We start from the raw sequence: 19,780 nt of genomic DNA on the forward strand, positions 1-19,780 counted from the left end.
TCTTGGGGTGTAAGAGGAGCATTTAGGACCGATACTTGTTCCGGAGTTAGGTCTGGAAAAGTCAAATTTTTAAAAAATGACTGCATCCTCTTCGCCCTATCTTCACAATCCTGTGATTTATATAACTCAGAATAGAATTTTCTAAAGGTCGCATTAATCTTTTTATGATCATGAGTCAAAATACCCGTACTTTCCTTGATAGACATAATAGTCTGAGGGGCCTTTTTTTTCTTTGCAAGAAATGCTAAGTATCTACCCGGTTTGTCGCCATATTCATATAATCTTTGCTTTGCAAATAATATTTCCCTCTTAGCCGTTTGAGTAAGTGTAGTATTTAGAGCTGTCCTAAGAGCTGTAATCCTTTGCAATTTAATAATAGAGGGTCTATCAATGTATGCTGTTTCAGCCGCTTTTAAGCGGGTTTCAAGCAAACGCTGTTGTTCTCCTTTTAATTTCTTCTGGGTCGCTGAGTAGGAGATGATCAAGCCTCGCGTGTAAGCTTTGATGGTCTCCCACATCATTGACGGGTTGCTAGCTGTACCTGAATTAATTTCTAAAAAAGTTTTAAATTCTTGAGAGAAGTACTTTACAAATTTACTATCTTTCATTAAGAAGGGGTCCATACGCCAATGCCGAGGGGATGTCCCACTGTTCTTCGCCTTAGTTTCCATATATACAGCAGCGTGGTCAGAAATTGCTATATTACCTATTTTACAGGATGATATGGAATTTAAAAAAATTGAGGGAGCAAAAAACATATCAATTCTGGTATGACATTTATGTGGATTAGAGTAGAAAGAAAAATCTCTACCCTGTGGATGAAGACATCTCCATACATCTACTAATCCTAATTCTTTGTTCAGATCCATCAATTGTCTAGATCTGGGAGATACTCCTGCAGTACTCTTGGGAATCCTGTCTATTTCTGGATCCATAATACAATTAAAGTCTCCCCCTATAATTATATGACGGGCATCAAAAGCCATCAATTTTGAGAAGGCTTCCGTTATAAATTTAAAGGGGTGTGCCGGGGGGCAGTACAAATTTAAAATCCCATATTCCTCTCCATTTATGAGAGCTTTAATCAAGATATATCGTCCAGATTCGTCTTTTATCTGCTTTAGGATTTTGAAAGGGAAATTCTTCCGAACAAGAATAACAACTCCCCTGCTTTTTGAGCTAAAAGAAGAAAAAAAGGCCTGATCAAATCCGCCCTGTCGTAATTTCAAGTGTTCTTTATCTGACAGATGCGTCTCCTGTAGGAGAGCTATATCAACTCTTTCCTTCTTAAGATTTGATAATATTTTCTTCCTTTTAAGTGGCGAATTACTCCCTTTGACATTCCAGGTGCACCACTTAACCGATTGATCAACCATAATCCTCTGGGCCAATCCGAGACCCCTCGGGAGGGGGAACCCTATCCAGAACAACCCGGGCATGGAACATGTAAAATTTACAAAAATAAACCCTCTTTAATACACCCACAACAATACAGTAAAAAACTATTTCTAAATAAAAAAAATATAAAACGTATCTAAGTGGAGACTTTCCCCCTTGTTCCCAGGGGGCATCACTTCCTCTCCAAAAATCCCTCATATCCTCTCCCAACCAATGCCCCACCCTTGACCCAGGCACTCCTCAATAAAGTGAGGAAAATTCAAATATAATACAAAGCTAGAGTTAACAGTGAGCACCCCACCCCCACCCCTACCAACACCTGGGTATATTTGGTAATGTTAATACCATATATAAACATATAACTATAATATTACCAGTTCAACAAATAATAATTAAATATGATAATACAAAATAACGAGGGGAAAAACAACCCCGCTCCTAAAGACAGAGGTAAAATCGAATAAGGTAACCACCTCCCCCCACCAACATTAACCAAATCCCCCAGCTTATATATACATATATATACATACACATACATATATATATATATACATACATACACACACACACACACATATACATACACCCCTCATATATACATAAAATAATAACAGAAAACAACTCCAAGGGGGGGGGGAGGGGAGAAAATCAAATCCCTCTCCCCACCCCCCATAATAATATTAAGCAATAAGGTAAGAAAAAAAAAGGGAGGGGATATAAACCAAAACGGGGGGGGGGAAGGCAGACCAACATCCATTATGTCCTACAGTTTATCTAAGAGAGTCCAAGAATTCCTTAGCCTTTTCTGGTGATCCAAAGTTATATACAGATCCTTCATGGTTAAAGCGTAACATCGCTGGGTAGCGTAAGGAGTACTGTACATTTAAGTCCCTTAAACGCTTCTTCGCCTCGTCGAATGCCTTCCTCTTTCGAACCAGAGCCGGGGAAAAGTCCTGAAATAGCATGATCTTGGATCCTTTGTAGATCATAGCTTGGGGGTCTTTTCCGAGATTTCTAGAGGCTTCTAGGAGTATCTGCCTCTCCCTGTAGCTCTGCAGCCGGAACAGGACCGGGCGTGGGCGCTGGTTCGAGCCAGGCCCGCGTATTGCTACCCGGTAGGCCCATTCCACCCTTACCTGGCCTGATCCAGCTTCCAGATTTAAAAGTTGTGGCAGCCACTGCTCCAGGAATGCTGTAAGCTGGCCTTCCTCTTCCTGCTCAGGAAGGCCCAGAAAACGAATATTTTTTCGACGACCTCGATTATCGAGGTCGTCAATATGATTTTCCAAGGTCCGGACTCGCTGCTCGAGAGTCCGGACCTGATCCACGGCCGATTGAGCGGTTGTCTCCGAGGTCGCGGCCTTTAGCTCCGCCCCTCCGACTCGGCGTTGAATTTCATCAATTTCACGGTCGTGCTTCTTCAGCGCGGCCGAGAGCGACTCCCAACGATTCCTGGATTCGACGATAAAGGCATCAATCTTCGAGTCAAGCTTGGAAAGCATTTCTGCAAGGCTTGTTACTGTAGGTAAGTCCCCCGGGGCGGCTGTGGACGCCTCTGCTGCAGCTGGAGAGTGTGGGGGAGGGGTTCCTGCTTGCTGAGAGCTGCGGGCTCCCTTCCCTTTAGTCATTTTAACTTAGGATAGAGTTGCTTAAATATAATATTACACCACTAATTCAGTTACTAAACTATTATAAATGATTTATAAATGATTTGGTGAGCTTGGTAGGGGGTAGGTGACCCACTGTGCCCAAGTCTTGGGAGGAGCACTATAGACTCAGTCTTACTGGGTCGCCGCCATCTTGGATCCCCCCAAATGGATAGATTTTAAGAACAAGTATGGAAAGATAGAATCATAAAAAGGCAGAAAGAAAGCAGTATCAGGGAAAGCTACTTAGTAATATGAAAACAGGATTATGGTCTTTTACAGGCAAGTCCAGGGAAAACCCTGGGCATGGAAATTGGGCAATGGGGGGGGGGGGGGGGGCGGGGGTGAGGTTTGGTGGTGGTGGTGAGGGGAGATAGAAGGAGTGAGAGCGAGCATGAATGTGAGAGAGCACACGAGTGAAAGAGAAACCATTATCAATTGTTGGAAAAACCAATTTAGTTCACTAATGTCCTTCAGAGGGAAATCCATCATCCGCAACTGGTCTGGTTTACATCTGACTCCAAAGCCATATCAATGTAGTGGACTCTTAACTGCCCTCTAAAGTTGACTAGCAACTTACTCAGTTGCATCAACCACCATGAAGTCTCAACAAAGAAATGAAAATGGAAGGACCACTTGGTGTCAAACCAGGCACACAGAAAAGACAATAAAGACCCTGCAAAGTCCTCCTCACTGATAGGTTGGTGGGGGGAGGGGGGGTGGAGAGCTGTCTCACAGACTAGTCAAGCAGAAGCCTGACCTGTTCACACTCATGGAATCATACATTACTGACAATTTCCCAAACACCACCATCACTATTTCTGAATATGTCCCATCTCACCGGCAGGCCAGCCCCAGCAGAGGTGGCAGCACAAACGCATACACTCGAGAGGGAGTTGTTCTGGGATGCTTCAACATTTTACTGTGGAGCACATGAAATCTTGTGGATTCAGGTTAAACATGGGCAAGGAAACCTTCTGCCGATTACCACGTACCATCCTCCCCTAGATGATGAGTCGGTACTCTTTCATGTTGAACAATACTTATCAGAAGCACAGAGGGTGGTAAGAGTGGAAAATGTACTCGAGGTGGGGGATTTCAATATCCATCAAAAGTGGCTGAGCAGCAGCATGACAGATCGAGCCAGTTGGGTCCTATGCAGCAGGTGATGAGGGAATCAACAAGAGGTGAAAACATATAGTTGACCTCATCCTTACCAATGTTCCAGCTGCAGATTCATTTATCAGTAAGAGTGACCACAACACAGTCCTGGTGAAAACAAATCCTGCCTTCATACTGAGAATACTCTCCATCGTGTAGTGTGGCACTATGACCGTGCTAAATGGGACAGACTTTGAACAGATCTAGTAACTCAAGCCTGTGCATCCATGAGGTGCTATGGGCCATCCACAGTAGCAGAATTGTACTCCAGCACAATCTGTAACCTCATGGCCTGGCATATCTCTCAATCAACCATTAACATCAAACAAGGGGATCAACCCAGGTTCAATGGAGAGAGTTCTGGAGGGCATGCCAGGACCAGCACCATACATACCTAAAAATGAGGTGTCATCCTGGTGAAGCTACCAAATAGGACTACTTGCATGCCAAACAATATAAGCAGCAATTGATAAAGTACTAAGTGAGCTCACAACCAATGGATCACATCGAAGTTTTGCAGTCTAGCCACATCCAGTCATGAATGGTTATGGATAATTAAAAAAAACACTGGAGAGGGCAGCTCTACAAATGTTCCCATCCTCAATGATGGAAGAGCCCAAAACATCTGTGCAAAGATAAGGCTAAACCATTCACAGTAATCTTCAGCTACCAGAACCAAATGATGGGTCCTTGTCAGCCTCCTCCAATGGTGTACAGCACAACCAGTTTTCAGCCAATTTGATTCACTCCATGTGATAACAAAAAATATTTGGACACGCTGGATACTGCAAAGACTATAAGCTCTGACAACATTCCTTCAAGAGTGCAGAAGCTTTGTACTCCAAAACTTGCTTCTCCCCTCACCAAGCTGTTCCAGCATAGTTACAACACTGGCATCTCCCTGACAATATGGAAAATTGTCCCAAGTATGCCTTGCACTTAAAAAACAGAACAAATCCAACCCAGCCAATTGCCATCAGTCTACTCTCGATCATCAGTCAAGTGATGGAAGGTGCCATCAACAGTGCTATCGAGCAGCACCAGCTCAGCAATAACCTGCTCAGTGACATCCAGTTTGGGTTTCACCAGGGCCACTCAGCTCCTGACCTAATTGGTTCAAACACTGAATTCAAAACTATTGAAATCCATGTTGAGGCAAGAGTGATAGCCCTGACATCAAAGCTGTATTCGACCAAGTGTGGCATTGAGGAGGCCTAGCAAAACTGGAATCAATGGGAATTAAGGAGAAAAACTCCCTAGTGGGTAGAGTCATACCTGACACATAGGAAGATGGTTGTGGTTGTTGGATGTCTGTCACCTCAGCTCTAGGACAGCCCTGCAGGAGTTCCTCAGGATAGTGTCCTCAGCCCAACCAACTTCAGCTGCTTCGAACAGTGATCTCTCTCTATCACAAGGTCAGAAGTGGGGATGTTCGCTGATGATTGCACAATGCTCAGTATCATTCACCACTCCTCAGATGCTGAAACAGTCCATGTTCAAATAAAACAAAATCTGGACACCATCTAGGCATTGGCTGACAAGTCACAAATAGCATTCATGCCACTCAAATGCCAGGCAATGTCTATCTCCAATAAGTAATAAATCCAACCACCACTTCTTGTCATTCAATGGTGTTACCAGTACCATATCCAGTTCTGTCAACATTCTTAGGTTACCCATTAACCAGAAGCTCAACTGGACTTACCTCATGAACAGAAGCGACAAAACCATGTCAGAGGTTAGGAATACTGCAGCAAGTAACTCATCTCCCGGCTACCAAAGCCTGTTCACCATCTAAAAGACACAAGTCAGGAGTGTGACGGAATACGCTCTACTTGTTGGGATGGGTGCAATTCCAAAAATGCTCGGCCCCATCCAGGACTAAGCAGCCCGCTTGATTGACACTACATTAACAAGTAATCCATTCCCTCCACCAGCAACACTCAGCAGCAGCGGTGTGTGCTATCTGCAAGATGCTCTGCCGAAATGTACCAAAGGTCCTTTAGGCAGCACGGTGGCTCAGGGGTTAGCACTACTACCTCACAGCACCAGGGATCCAGGTTTGATTCCAGTCTTGGGCGACTGTCTGTGTGGAGTTTGCACATTCTCCTTGTGTCTGTGTGGGTTTCCTCCAGGTGCTCTGGTTTCCTCCCACAGTCCAAAGATGCGCAGGTCAGGTGAATTGGCCATGCTAAATTGCTTATAGTGTTAGGTGCATTAGTCAGAGGGAAATGGGTCTGGGTGGGTTACTCGTCGGAGGTTCGGTGGAGACTTGCTGGCCGAAAGGCCTGTTTCCACAATGTAGGGAATCTAATCTAAATCCTTATACAGTACTTTTCGAAAGACTGAGACGTGGCAGATGGAGTTTAATTCAGATAAATGCGAGATACTGGATTTTGGGAAAACAAATCTTAGCAGGACTTATACACTTAATGGTAAGGTTCTAGGGCGTGTTGCTGAACAAAGAGATCTTGGCATGCAGGTTCATAGCTCCTTGAAAATGGAGTTGCAGATAGATAGGATAGTGAAGAAGATGTTTTGTATGCTTTCCTTTATTGGTCAGTGTATTGAGTACAGGAGTTGGGAGGTCATGTATAGGACATTGGTTAGGCCACTTTTGGAATATTACATGTAATTCTACTCTCCATCCTATCGGAAAGATTTTGTGAAACTTGAAAGGGTTCAGAAAAAATTTACAAGGATGTTGCCAGCGTTGGAAGATTTGAGCTATAGGGAAAGGCTGAATAGGCTGGGGCTGTTTTCCCTGGATGTCAGAGGCTGAGGGGTGACCTGAAAGAGGGGCATGGATAGGATAAATAGACAAATTCTCTTCCCTGGGGTGAGCGAGTCCAGAACTAGAGGGCATAGGTTTAGGGTGAGAGGGAAAAGATATAAAAGTAGCAACCTGTTCACACAGAGGGTGGTACATGTATGGAATGAGCAGCCTGGGGAAGTGGTGGAGGCTAGTACAGTCGCAACATTTAAAAGGCATCTGGCGGGGTATATGAATAGGAAGGGTTTTGAGAGTTATGGGCAGGGTGCTGGCAGATGGGACTAGATTGGGTTGGGATATCTGGTCAGCATGGACACGTTGAACCGAAGGGTCTGTTTCCGTGCTGTATATCTCTGTGGCTCTATGACACTGTGACTTCCATCTAGAAGGACTAGAGCAGCAGACAGATGGGATCACCATCATCTTCAAGTCACTCACCATCCTGACTTAGAAATATCAATTCTCCTTCATTGTCATTGGGTAAAAATCCCGAAATTCCCTCCTTAAATGCATCGTAGGTAAATTGCATGAAGAGTGCAGTAGTTCAAAAAAGCAGCTCACCACCACTGTCTCAAGGGCAACTGCAGCCAGCCAATAAATACTGGCCCAAACCCAGTAACACCCACACCCACAAGTGAATTAAATAAAAGCAAAACTGACCAACTCACACTTCAGGAGACAGAAGTTGTTATTTTCACTTTGGACTTCATTTTCAAACATCCAGGTTAGTGGCAAAGTGAAAACCCAAAGCCCCGAGAGTATTGCTAGGCAATCCTCAGCACAAGGCCTTTTACAAAACTGAGTCCGTTTATCTATGACCTGAGGACCTTATTTCTCTTTGCTGGAGCATGCTTTTCAAAATTACTTGTTTTTTTCCAGTAAATAGCAAATAATATACAGTACTCCTTGACACTTGACTTATCCACAAATCACCTTCTAAACATTTCACAGCACAGGAATTGTTCAAATTTTATTTTTTCCAATTCTCATAATCCATAAAAATGTATCTGTTCTTGTATTTTCAATGTTCATTGGAGATTTATGGAAAAAAAGCAGAAAATATGAAGTTGTCAAACAATTAGAACCTTTCATCACTATTTTGTGTTGAATTTTTTAAAAAAAATGGCAAAAGATGTTCAAAACTAAAATCCAAACAGGAATTAGTGTGAACATCCTACCAGTGAGAAGGATGAAGGTTATGTATCTGGATGAATGAATGATTTTATTGTCACATACAGTTTACAGTGTAAAATACAATGAAAATGATCTGGAACCATTTTGAATAGTTGAAGAATAATAAAAGAAAGATACAGCTTAGAAAAAGTTCATAAAACTTTTGCCACTGCTTCACTGCCACCAATGCCAGACCCAAACAACATCAGAATAACTGGTCCTGAGATGCCATCGTTCGCTGCTGGGCCTATCTTGCCGATGTCACCGCCACTGAGGTAGCAGCCAAAACCAAGTCCCATGCTTGACCCTCCATCAGCTACCTCTGGAAACTGCTGCCAGAATCCCACCCTGGGCTCACCAGCCTCCTCACCACCGCCCACCAGAGTCTCACACTAGGCTCACTGCCTCCTCACCACCGTCGAGAGTACCAGACCAGTCTCAACAGCTTCCTCACCAAGTGCCCACCAGAGTCCTACTCCAAGCTCACCAGTCTTTCACCACTGCCCGGAATCCTGCACTGAACTCACCAGCCTCCTCACCACTGCCCATTGGAATCCTGCATTGTTCATACACACGCACACCCACACAAACACACACACACATGCGCACACACACACACACACACACACACAAGCTCTCTTTCATATGCACATAAATATACACCCCACACTCACAATACATGCACCCTCTCACACATACCCCATCTCTCTCTCTCTCTCTCACAGACACACACACACATATACATACACACTCTATCACGTACACTCACACCCACACGCGCACACTGTCTACCGCTCCTACGTGCACACACATATCAGCTGATGGGGTGAATTTGTTTTGGAGAATTGCATTTTATTTTGCTCAAAATCTGCATGAGTCCATGTAAACCTCTGTAAAATTATGCAGAGGGTTTGCCAGTCTGACATAGCATTGGGACACAGACAGACCTCACACCTATTGTTTAAAAAACTGAGGTATCTTGAGAATGTAATTTAAAAGAACTTCTGGGATTTATACATCAAAGAACAGAAAACAACATATCCCATTATAAAAAATAAAAGCTTTAATTGAAGATTGTTTACTACATCACGTCTCCATGACACTGGAATCTTTTGGCTATTAATTCTGTGAGCATGATATTAACCTCCACAACCATCTGATGAAGGAGCAGCACTCTGAAATTTAATGCTTCCAAATGAACCTATTGGACTATGACCTGGTATTGTGTGATTTTTAACTTTAATCTTGAAAGATGATCACCAATGCAAACACTGATTCTTGGGGTGGGGACGGTGCAGCTCATTGGTTAGCACTGCTGCCTCACAGCACAAGGGACCTGGGGTTCAATTCCAGTCTTGAATGATTATGTATGAGATTTGCACATTCTCCCTATATCTGCATGGATTTTCTCCCATAGTCCAAAGATGTGCAGGTTAGGTGGATTGGCCAAGCTAAATTGTCCTGTAGTGTCCAGGGATGTGCAATAAACATAGTAAATATAGGGTTACAGGGATAGTGTGGGGGCTCTTTTAATGGTCTGTACACACTTCATGGACTGAATGGCCTCTTTCCACACTGTGGCGATTCTAAGATTCTGTCCGTTTCCTTAAATATGACGGCATATAGATTATCAGGCCTTGGGGATTTTACTTGTCTCTAATCTCATCAATTTTCCCAATACCATTTCCTTACTGATTTAGAGTCATAGAGTCATACAAATGTACAGCATGGAAACAGACCCTTCGGTCCAACCTGTCCACGCCAACCAGATATCCCATCCAATCTAGTCCCACCTGCCAGCACCTGGCCCATATCCGTCAAACCCCTTCCTATTCATATACCCATCCGGATGCCTTTTAAATGTTGCAATTGTACCAGCCTCCACTACTTCCTCTGGCAGCTCATTCCAACATACCACCCTCTGTGAAAAAGTTGCCCTTTAGGTATCTTTTATATCTTTTCCCTCTCACCCTAAACCTATACCGTCTAGTTCTGGACTCCCCACCCCAGGGAAAAGATTGTGTCTATTTATCCTATCCATGCCCCTCATGATTTTATAAACATCTATAAGGTCACCCCTCAGTCTCTAATGCTCCATGGAAAACAGACCCAGCCTGTTCAACCACTCCCTTTGGATCAAATCCTCCAACCTGGCAACATCCTTGTAAATCTTTTCTGAACCCTTTCAAGTTTCACAAAATCTTTCCGATAGGAAGGAGACTAGGATTGTAAGCAATATTCCAACAGTGGCCTAACCAATGCCCCATACAGCCCCAACATGATCTCCCAACTCCTGTACTCAATATTCTGACCACCTTCTTCACTACCCTATCTACCTGAAATTTCTGCAGCTATGAACCTGCACTCCAAAGTCTCTTTGTTCAGCAACACTCCCTAGGACCTTACCATTAAGTGTATAAGTCCTGCTAAGATTTGCTTTCCCAAAATGCAGCACCTTGCATTTATCTGAATTAAACTCCATCTGCCACTTCTCAGCCCATTGGCCCATCTGATCAAGATCCTGTTGTAATCTGAGGCAACCTTTTTTGCTGTCCCCTATACTTCCAATTTTGGTGTCATCTGCAAACTTACTAACTGTACCTCTTATGCTCGCATCTAAATCATTTATGTAAATGACAAAAAGTAGAGGACCCAGTACCAATCCTTGTGGCACTCCACTGGTCACAGGCTTTCAGTCTGAAAAACAACCCTCCACCACCACCTTCTGCCTTCTACCTTTGAGCCAGTTCTGTATCTAAATGGCTAGTTCTCCCTGTATTCCATGGGATCTAACCTTGCTAATCAGTCTCCCATGGGGAACCTTGTCAAACGCCTTACTGAAGTCCATGTAGATCACGTTCACCACTCTGCCCTCATCAATTCTCTTTGTTACTTCTTCAAAAAACTCAATCAAGTTTGTGAGACATGATTTCCCACATACAAAGCCATGTTGTCCTTGCTTTTCCATAAGCAGTCCTTGCTTTTCCAAATACATGTACATCCTGTCCCTCAGGATTCCCTCCAATCATGGGCGGCACGGTGGCACAGTGGTTAGCACTGCTGCCTCACAGCGCCGGAGACCCGGGTTCAATTCCCGCCTCATTCTCCCCGTGTCTGCGTGGGTTTCCTCCGGGTGCTCCGGTTTCCTCCCACAGTCCAAAGATGTGCAGGTCAGGTGAATTGGTCATGCTAAATTGCCCGTAGTGTTAGGTAAGGTGTAAATGTAGGGGTATGGCTGGGTTGCACTTTGGCGGGTTGGTGTGGACTTGTTGGGCCGAAGGGCCTGTTTCCGCACTGTAATGTAATCTAATCTAACTTGCCCACCAATGACATCAGGCTCACTGTTCTATAGTTTCCTGGTTTGTCCTTACCACCCTTCTTAAACAGTGGCACCATGTTTGCCAACCTCCAGGCTTCTGGCACCTCACCTGTGACTATCGATGATACAAACATCTCAGTAAGAGGCCCAGCAATCACTTCCCTAGATTCCCATAGAGCTCTCAGGTACACCTAATCAGGTCCTGAGGATTTATCCACTTTTATGCGTTTCAAGACATCCAGCATTTCCTCCTCTGTAATATGGACATTTTTCAAGATGTCACCATCTATTTCATTACATTCTATATCTTCCATGTCCTTTTCCACAGTAAATACTGATGCAAAATACACGCTTAGTATCTCCCTCATCTCCTGCAGCTCCACACAAAAGCCGCCTTGCTGATCTTTGAGGGGCCCTATTCTCTCATTAGTTACCCTTTTGTCCTTAATATATTTGTAAAAACCCTTTGGATTCTCCTTAACTCTATTTGCCAAAGTTATGTCATGTCCCCCTTTTTCCCTCCTGATTTCTCTCTTAAGTATATTCCTACTGCCTTTATACTCTTCTAAGGATTCACTCATTCCATACTTTCTATATGCTCCCTTCCTTTTCTTAACCAAACCCTCAATTTCTCCAGCCATCCAGCATTCCCTATACCTACCATCCTTTCTTTTCACCCTAACAGGCATATACATTCTCTGGACTCTCGTTTTCTCATTTCTGAAGGCTTCCCCTTTTCCAGCCATCCCTTTACCTGCAAACATTTGCATCCAATCAGCTTTTCAAAGTTCTTGCCTTACACCGTCAAAATTGGTCTTTCTCCAATTTAGCACTTCAACTTTTAGATCTGGCCTATTGTTTTCCATCAGTATTTCAAAACTAATAGAAATATGGTCACTGGCCCCAAAGTGCTTCCACCACTGACACCTCAGTCACCTGCCCTGCCTTATTTCCCAAGAGTAGGTCAAGTTTTGCACCTTCTCTAGTAGATTCATCCACATACTGAATCAGAAAATTGTCTTGTACGCACTTAACAAATTCCTCTCCATCTATACCCTTAACACTATGGCAATCCCAGTCTATGTTTGGAAAGTTAAAATCCCCTACCATAACCAACCTATTATTCTTACAGATAACTGAGATTTCCTTACAAATTTTTTTCTCAATTTCCCTCTATCTATTAGGGATCTATAATACAATCCCAGTAGCATGATCATCCCTTTCTTATTTCTCAGTTCCACCCGAATAACTTCCCTGGATGTATTTCTGGGAATATCCTCCCTCATCACAGCTGTAATGCTATCCCATATCAAAAATGCCACCCTCTCCTCTCTTGCCTCCCTTTCTATCTTTCCTGTAGCATTTGTATCCTGGAACATTAAGTTGCCAGTCCTGTCCATCTCTGAGCCACGTTTTTGTAACTGCTATGATATCCCAGTCCCATGTTCTGAACCATGCTCTGAGTACATCAGCCTTCCCCGTTAGGCCTATTGCATTGAAATAAATCCAGTTTAATTTATCAGTCCTATCTCGTTCTCTGCTTTGTCCCTGCCTGCTCTAACTGTTTTACTCATCTTTGTACTCAAGTGTACCAGTCTCAAATTGAAATCTTTCCTCACTATCTCCCTGGGCCCCACACCCCAACCTTTAGTGGTTTAAATCCTCCTCTTGCAAATCTCCCTTCCAATTTAGGTGCAATCTGTCCTTCTTATGCAGATCACTTCTACGCCAAAATAACTTACAATGATCCAAAATTCCTTCTCCCATACACCAGCTCCTCAGCCATGCATTCATTTCTATTCCTGCCCTTGCTAACTCGTAGCACTGGGAGTAATCCAAATATTACTACTCTCAAGGACCTCCTTTTTAAATTCCTGCCTAACTTCTGTAATCTCCCTTCAGAATATCAACCATTTCCCTTCCTATGTCGTTGGTTCCAATGTGGACAATGACCTCTTGCTGGCCCCTCTCCCCCGTGAGAACATTCAGCACCCTCTCTGAGACATCCTTGATCCTGGCACCAGGGAAACAACACACCATTCTGCTTTTCTGCTGCTGGTCACAGAAACATCTGTCTGTATCTTGGACGAGAGAGTCCCCTAAGACAATCGATTGCTTGGAACCCGACGTATCCCTCATTGCATTAGAGCCAGTCTCAATACCACAAACTTGGCTGTTCTTGCTACGTTCCCCTGAGAATCCATCACCCCTGACGTTATCCAAAACAGCATACTTGTATAATGGGGATAGCCACAGAAGACTCCTGCACTAGCTGCCTACCTCTCTTACCTTTCCTGAAGTTAACCCATCTATGTGACTGTATCTGATACTTTCCCCCATTCCGAAACTGCCATCCATCACATCCCGTTGCTCTTGTAAATTCCTCATTGCTTCTAACTGCCTCTCAAACCAATCCATTTGATCTGATAGGATTCACAGCCAACAGCATTTATTGCATATATAATCCTCAGTAACCCGTAAACTCTCCCTAAACTCCCACATCCGACAAGAAGAGCATATCACTCAACTAAAGGCCATTTTTGCTTCTTTCAAACTACACACCCAGAAAATAGCACTGTTTTATTCCTCTACAAAACATTACTCCAGGTTAAATTAATATTTATGGCTTATAAGTTTAATCAAGAGATATAGCTTAATAAAGCATATATTCAAGAAAGAACCCACTCTACTCACTACTGCAGACTTATTTTGAGGACACGCTTAAAACATCTACTTATGTGTTTCTGTGCTGTGACCTTTCCCAAACAGGTTCCTCCAAGATCAGTTGTGAAGTTCACTGTTTTTTAAATTTTCCCAGGCACACTCCAATGTCCAGCAATACATGAATTCAAACAGCAAAGGCATTAACTGCTAACTCCGTCAATTAGCAATGTGGGTTTCTTTCACTCTCTCTCACCATGTGCTTCCTTTCTCTGTTCTTCTCCCTTTTAAAAGTGCTGTTGTTTTGACTTTTTTTTTCTCTCCAAAGTTCCAAAACAATGCAACAGCATATAAAACAGTAATTGCTGCTCCTGGAATTCAAAGAAATCACCTCCAACAACTAAAATACCTCTAAAAAGGAGCAGCTATTACAGCCAGAAATTTTTCCCATCCTCCACTTGGATTACCCAGAACCCAGACTTGCTTCAGTTCCTCTGCATTACTAAATGCTGTGTTCCCCATCATGTTATCCATGTCCTCCTTGTGAAGACACAGCGAAGTATGAATTTAGTTAATCAGTTATTCCTTTGCTCCCCATTATGAATTCCATTGTCAGTCCTTTAAAAAATAGGTTAGAAATGTATTGCCATGTGTACTTTTAGATGAAAAATATCCTGATAATTTTATACGTTGTCCGACTATGGCACCTACATCAATGACAGAAGTCATACAATATAATAATAATAAAAAAAGTAAAATTGTGACAATGTTCATTACAATTCAGTTAATGATCCCAGGCTCCAGAAAAGCCAGTTAAGAATCAATGCAGTCTGCAAAATAAGTCTGCAGACGCAACCAGGGCAAGACTGCCATGCCTGGCCATTGGAATATTGGGCCGGGAGCCTCCACTGAAGATGGCTATGGTGGGCCGAGACCTCCACTCCTGGGCGAGGCCACCTGCCTGGCTGCTGGAATACCTGGAAGCTGAAAATGAAGAAGATCTCCATACCAGGAGACTAAAACGCTGGGCCAAGACCGCTACTTCTGTTACTTAGGCCTGGAGCCCTTGCCAAGCCTTGGAGTCCAGATCAGGGGAATCTGCCCAGGACCTGGTCATTGCTCACAGGGAGACCCCCAATTGGGGTGAAGCTATGTACGGCTCATTCTGGCATTGCTGCTGCTGCCACTGGAGGCCTCCCTCTTCATTGCCATTCCCCAGGCTTAATGCGGCAGGCCCCAGTCAATAGCAGCAACAGCATAGAGGCCAGGCCCCAGTCAGTAGCAGCAACAGGATAGAGGCCAGGTCCCAGTCAGTAGCAGCAACAGGATAGAGGCCAGGCCCCAGTCAGTAGCAGCAACAGGATAGAGGCCAGGCCCCAGTCAATAGCAGCAACAAGCGAGGAGCCAGGCATCAGTCAATAGCAACAACAGAATAGAGGCCAGGCCCCAGTCAGTAGCAGCAACAGACGAGGAGCCAGGCCCCAGTCAATAGCAGCAACAGAAGAGGGGCCAGGCCCCACTTAATAGCAGCAATAGAAGGTCCAAGCTCCAGCCTGCAGCAATGAAAGGTCACTTGCTCCAGGTAGATGCAAAGAGAGGGCCCAGGTCGAGCTGGCAAAAAAAAGAGCCTCCAGAATCCAGTCAGTTGCAAATAGACACTACAGACTGTAGGCCCCAATCAGCAACATTAGTTACGTGTGGTTCCAACAACATTCCTCAGTCTATCGTAGCCAACTTGTACCTCATATCATCATAGTTTGCTTTCTTCAGGACCCTAGTCTGAGAATCTACTATATTATTTTCTATCTGGATGAAGAATGCTATCATACTATGGCCACTCATCCCCAGTGAACCTCACACTACTAGAATGCCAATTATTCCTATCTCATTACAAAATAACCAGCTTGGATATCCTGTTCTCGAGTTGGTTTCTCCATATATTGTTCCAGCAAACTATCCCATATTCATTTCAGAAATTTCTCCATAAGCCATTGTTATTAATTTTATTTATGCAGAGTAAAGCCACTCACAATTACAAATGTTTCTTTTTTGCATGTCTCTAATTTCCAGTTTAATGCTATTCCCAACATCACAATACATTTGAAGATTGATACACAAACTCCACTAATGTTTTGTCCACTATGGTGTTTCTCAGCTCTAGCCATACAGATGCGACATCATTAGAGCTAATATCCTTGCTCATGATTGTGTTAATTTCCCCTTTAACCAGAAATGCAACTGCACTGCCTTTTTGTTTTTTTTCTGTCCTTCTTAAATACTGAAAACCCCTGAATATTTAATTCCCATTCCTGGTCTCTATGCAATCATATCTCCATAATCCTGGCAAGATCATACCATTTTCATCTAGTTGCACAATTGATTGATCCACTTTATTACAAATGCTCCATGTATTAGGGAACAAAGCTTTATGGCTTGTCTTTTTAACATTACTTGCCCTGTTCTGATTATTTTTCACTGTGGCCATGTTTAATAATAGGCTTTGATTTATCTGCCTATCACTTTTCTTATTCCTCTTTCTGTCTTTTGCTCTAATTCTCGATTCTCTTTCATTTGACCCCTTGCATAGATTTTCATTCTACTGCCATTTTAGTTTAAAGTCTCCCCAACAATTCTAGCAAATACTCCCCCAGCCATCAGTCCCAGTGACTAGGTGTAACTTGTCCAGTTTGAACTGGTCCAATCTGCCCCAAAACCGGCCCCAATGCCCCAGGAATCTGAAACCCTCACCGTTGCACCACTTCTTCAGTCATATATTCTTCAGATATATCTTGCTGTTTCTACTCTTACAACATGTGGCATCAGTTGTAATCCAGAGATGGTTCTTGTCATTACTTCAATGAAGACCAGGAGTATTCATTCTGAAGACCTTGCCAACATTTATGCTGAAGAAATGCTTACAGTTAGTGAAATAATTGAATATGGAGTTAAGAAATAAGACAATAAACAATTTCATCTCAAGCATCAATGAATTTATTGAATAATGAAATAATGGATTGCCTTTGTGTTGATAAATATGTTTTCTTATTCTGACAGGTGGATGTGGATAAGATTTGTGCCTTGATATTTAAATTCAGTGGCATTACTGTTAAATTACCTTGGGGTCTAAGACGCTGTCTGGCCCAACTGGGCATCTGCTGTTTTATTTGATATCACAGAGCAGAGCTGCCCCTCTCAGGATCCAGTGATCAGGTGGCTGGACTGTTTTCAGACAGAGGGCAGTTATAAATGTCAGGTCTGTACGTTGTGGTTTCTTGTAAACTGGACAGACATACAGTTTTGGATCCTTGGGTGCGGTGGAATTGATGGCAAATATATAAATGACGGGTACCATTGTAAAGAGAACCTTGGCAGTTGATTCAGTCAGTCGAATATTTCTCCGGTCCCAACCTGCTCCGTCCAGGTAAAGGCCATAGATATATACTCCCTCCTGCCAGGCAAGCAGACAGAGGCTGAATGTTAAAACATCGGATAAAAGATCAAAGCATTCATATTTAAAGATCAAAGGAAGGTAATTTGTCCAATTTTAAAAATCACACAACACCAGGTTGTAATCCAATGGGTATATTTGGATGTACAGGCTTTCGGAACATTGCTCCTTCATCAGGTAGCTACGAAAGCCTGCACTTCCAAATAAACCTTTTGGACTATAACCTGGTGTTGAATGATTTTTAACTTTGTCCACCCCAGTCCAACACTGGCACTGCCAAATCATGGAACTATATTGCCAATCCTTTACTTTTGCAACAGGGTTAAGGCCAGAAAACTATTCCCAACAACTTTGGGTGTATCTACATCACCCGTACTACTGAAATTGAAGGAGGCAGTTTTTCACCATCTTCATAATGCCAATTATGAAAAGACAACAAATGTTGGTCTTCTCAGAAATGTTCATCTCTCGTGTACAAACAAAAAAATAATACAACAGGCTGTTACAGTATGCAATTGATGATTCAATGTTGCATACCAATCGCTCTCCAACTTCTCAATAATGATGTCCAATTTCTATCTGCATTCTTCTGAGCCCTTCTCTCCAAACTCCATCCTTACTTACCTGGCTCTTGATGGTTCCTGGCAATAGTCTGGGGAAAAAACCAGTCTGTTATCACCCTTGGTGCCATACTGATCCTGAGACAGGCTTCTGAACTCATATTAATCTTGTCATTATGACCAATTATTTCATTCTGCATAACTATTATGAACATGTGCTACCTGAAATATTAATTTAGATGATGATTATATAGTTGTGTCATGGAATTTTTGGAAAGGATACTTTAAATATTGTATATCATGCATTTTACTGCCACTGTGCACTCTTGATGGAAAGAAGCTATAAGGTGCTGTGTGGGTTTTAGACTGGGAAAAAGTTGTTGACTTGATTATTGACTCTCAGGACCTGACTTATGGAAAGTACATCGGATGTAGCAGGGCAAAAATGTTACATTTGTAAAGAACACAAGCGCCTAGTCTGAAGACTCAAGTTAGCAATACGTTCAAGAAATTTGTGAATGTAATAAAAACTACTAGATTTGAACACAGACAGGGAGATAATTTGCCTGTCCTTATTTTCTTTGAAACTCACTGAAAGCCCTTGTCACTGCAAGTTTGGGTTCCTAAAGATTCAATATATTCACCATCTCATGAGAAGCTAATTCAGCCAGCTAAAACTAACTAGCTCAGTTCCAACAGTTAGTGTACAGAGTGACTTTGGCTAGGACCAAAAGTTTGGACACAATCTGTTCATTTATTTTTTCTGAATTTAATTCTTAGTTAGCCAAAATACTTTGAGATGACACAAGTAGCAGTTTTAATTCTTTTAGAGACTTAGAAGTTGAGTTTGTATATGCTGTCTTCAAGAGGGATGTTAAAATTTTGTTAACAATCTTGCAATTTTGCTTGACTTGAATAAGTTTTGGTTGTAATAAATCAGTTATTTTCTTGTCAATTTTTATAGCTAGCTGATTTTTTTTTGCGATACTGTGCTTTCTACAGTCATGTGCAATTGATAATATTGCCAAGAAAGAGAATCAGTTCACCACTAACACGATCATAACAGTAACATTAACTGACATCAATTGGACAGCACAGTGGCTCAGTGGTTAGCACTGCTGCCTCACAGTGCTAGGGACCTGGGTTCAATGCCCACCTTGGGCAACTGTCTGTGTAGAGTTTGCATGTTCTTCCCATGTCTGCATGGGTTTCATCTGGGTACTCTGGCTTCCTCCCACAGTCCAAAGGTGTGCAGGTCAGGTGAATTGGCTATGCTAAATTGCCTGTAGTGTTAGGTAGGTTAGTCAGGGGTAACTATAGGGGGGGGTAGGTTTCTCTTTGGAGGGTCAGTGTGGACTTGTTGGGCTGAAGGGCCTGTTTCCACAGTGTAGGTAATCTAATCTATTCTGACAACAATGGTGGGGGAGGCAGAAGAGCAGGGTAGAGAAGGAGAGGGAAAAGGAAGCAGAAAGAAAGGGGTAAAGGTCAGAAAAGGCTTTTACTTTTTACTTTTTACTTTTTTTGACTCATATTTTGTAAGGTCTTTTTTTCATGGGATAAATTGAAACCAAGTATTGGAGGCCCAGCACAAAACAGTGACTTAACAGTAAAACTGTAAGTTCATTGGTTGGTAATAACTGA

The 19,780-nt window shown here is 42.8% G+C and overlaps 1 protein-coding gene across 1 annotated transcript in view; it reads right to left on the bottom strand.

Annotated features, from left to right (window-relative positions):
- Positions 1 to 17,291: 17,291 nt before the first annotated feature.
- LOC122540182 (dynein axonemal heavy chain 8-like) overlaps positions 17,292 to 19,780 on the bottom strand; it is a 1,370,012-nt gene continuing 1,367,523 nt past the window's right edge. The window contains exon 93 of the mRNA XM_087976825.1: positions 17,292 to 17,579. Coding sequence (XP_087832951.1) covers positions 17,292 to 17,579 — 288 coding nt within the window. The remainder of the gene's footprint in view (positions 17,580 to 19,780) is intronic.

The sequence above is a fragment of the Chiloscyllium plagiosum genome, unplaced genomic scaffold (genome assembly GCF_037043375.1).
Source record: "Chiloscyllium plagiosum isolate Xiang-an unplaced genomic scaffold, Cpla_swu_hap1 HiC_scaffold_3, whole genome shotgun sequence".
Lineage (NCBI taxonomy): Eukaryota > Metazoa > Chordata > Chondrichthyes > Orectolobiformes > Hemiscylliidae > Chiloscyllium > Chiloscyllium plagiosum.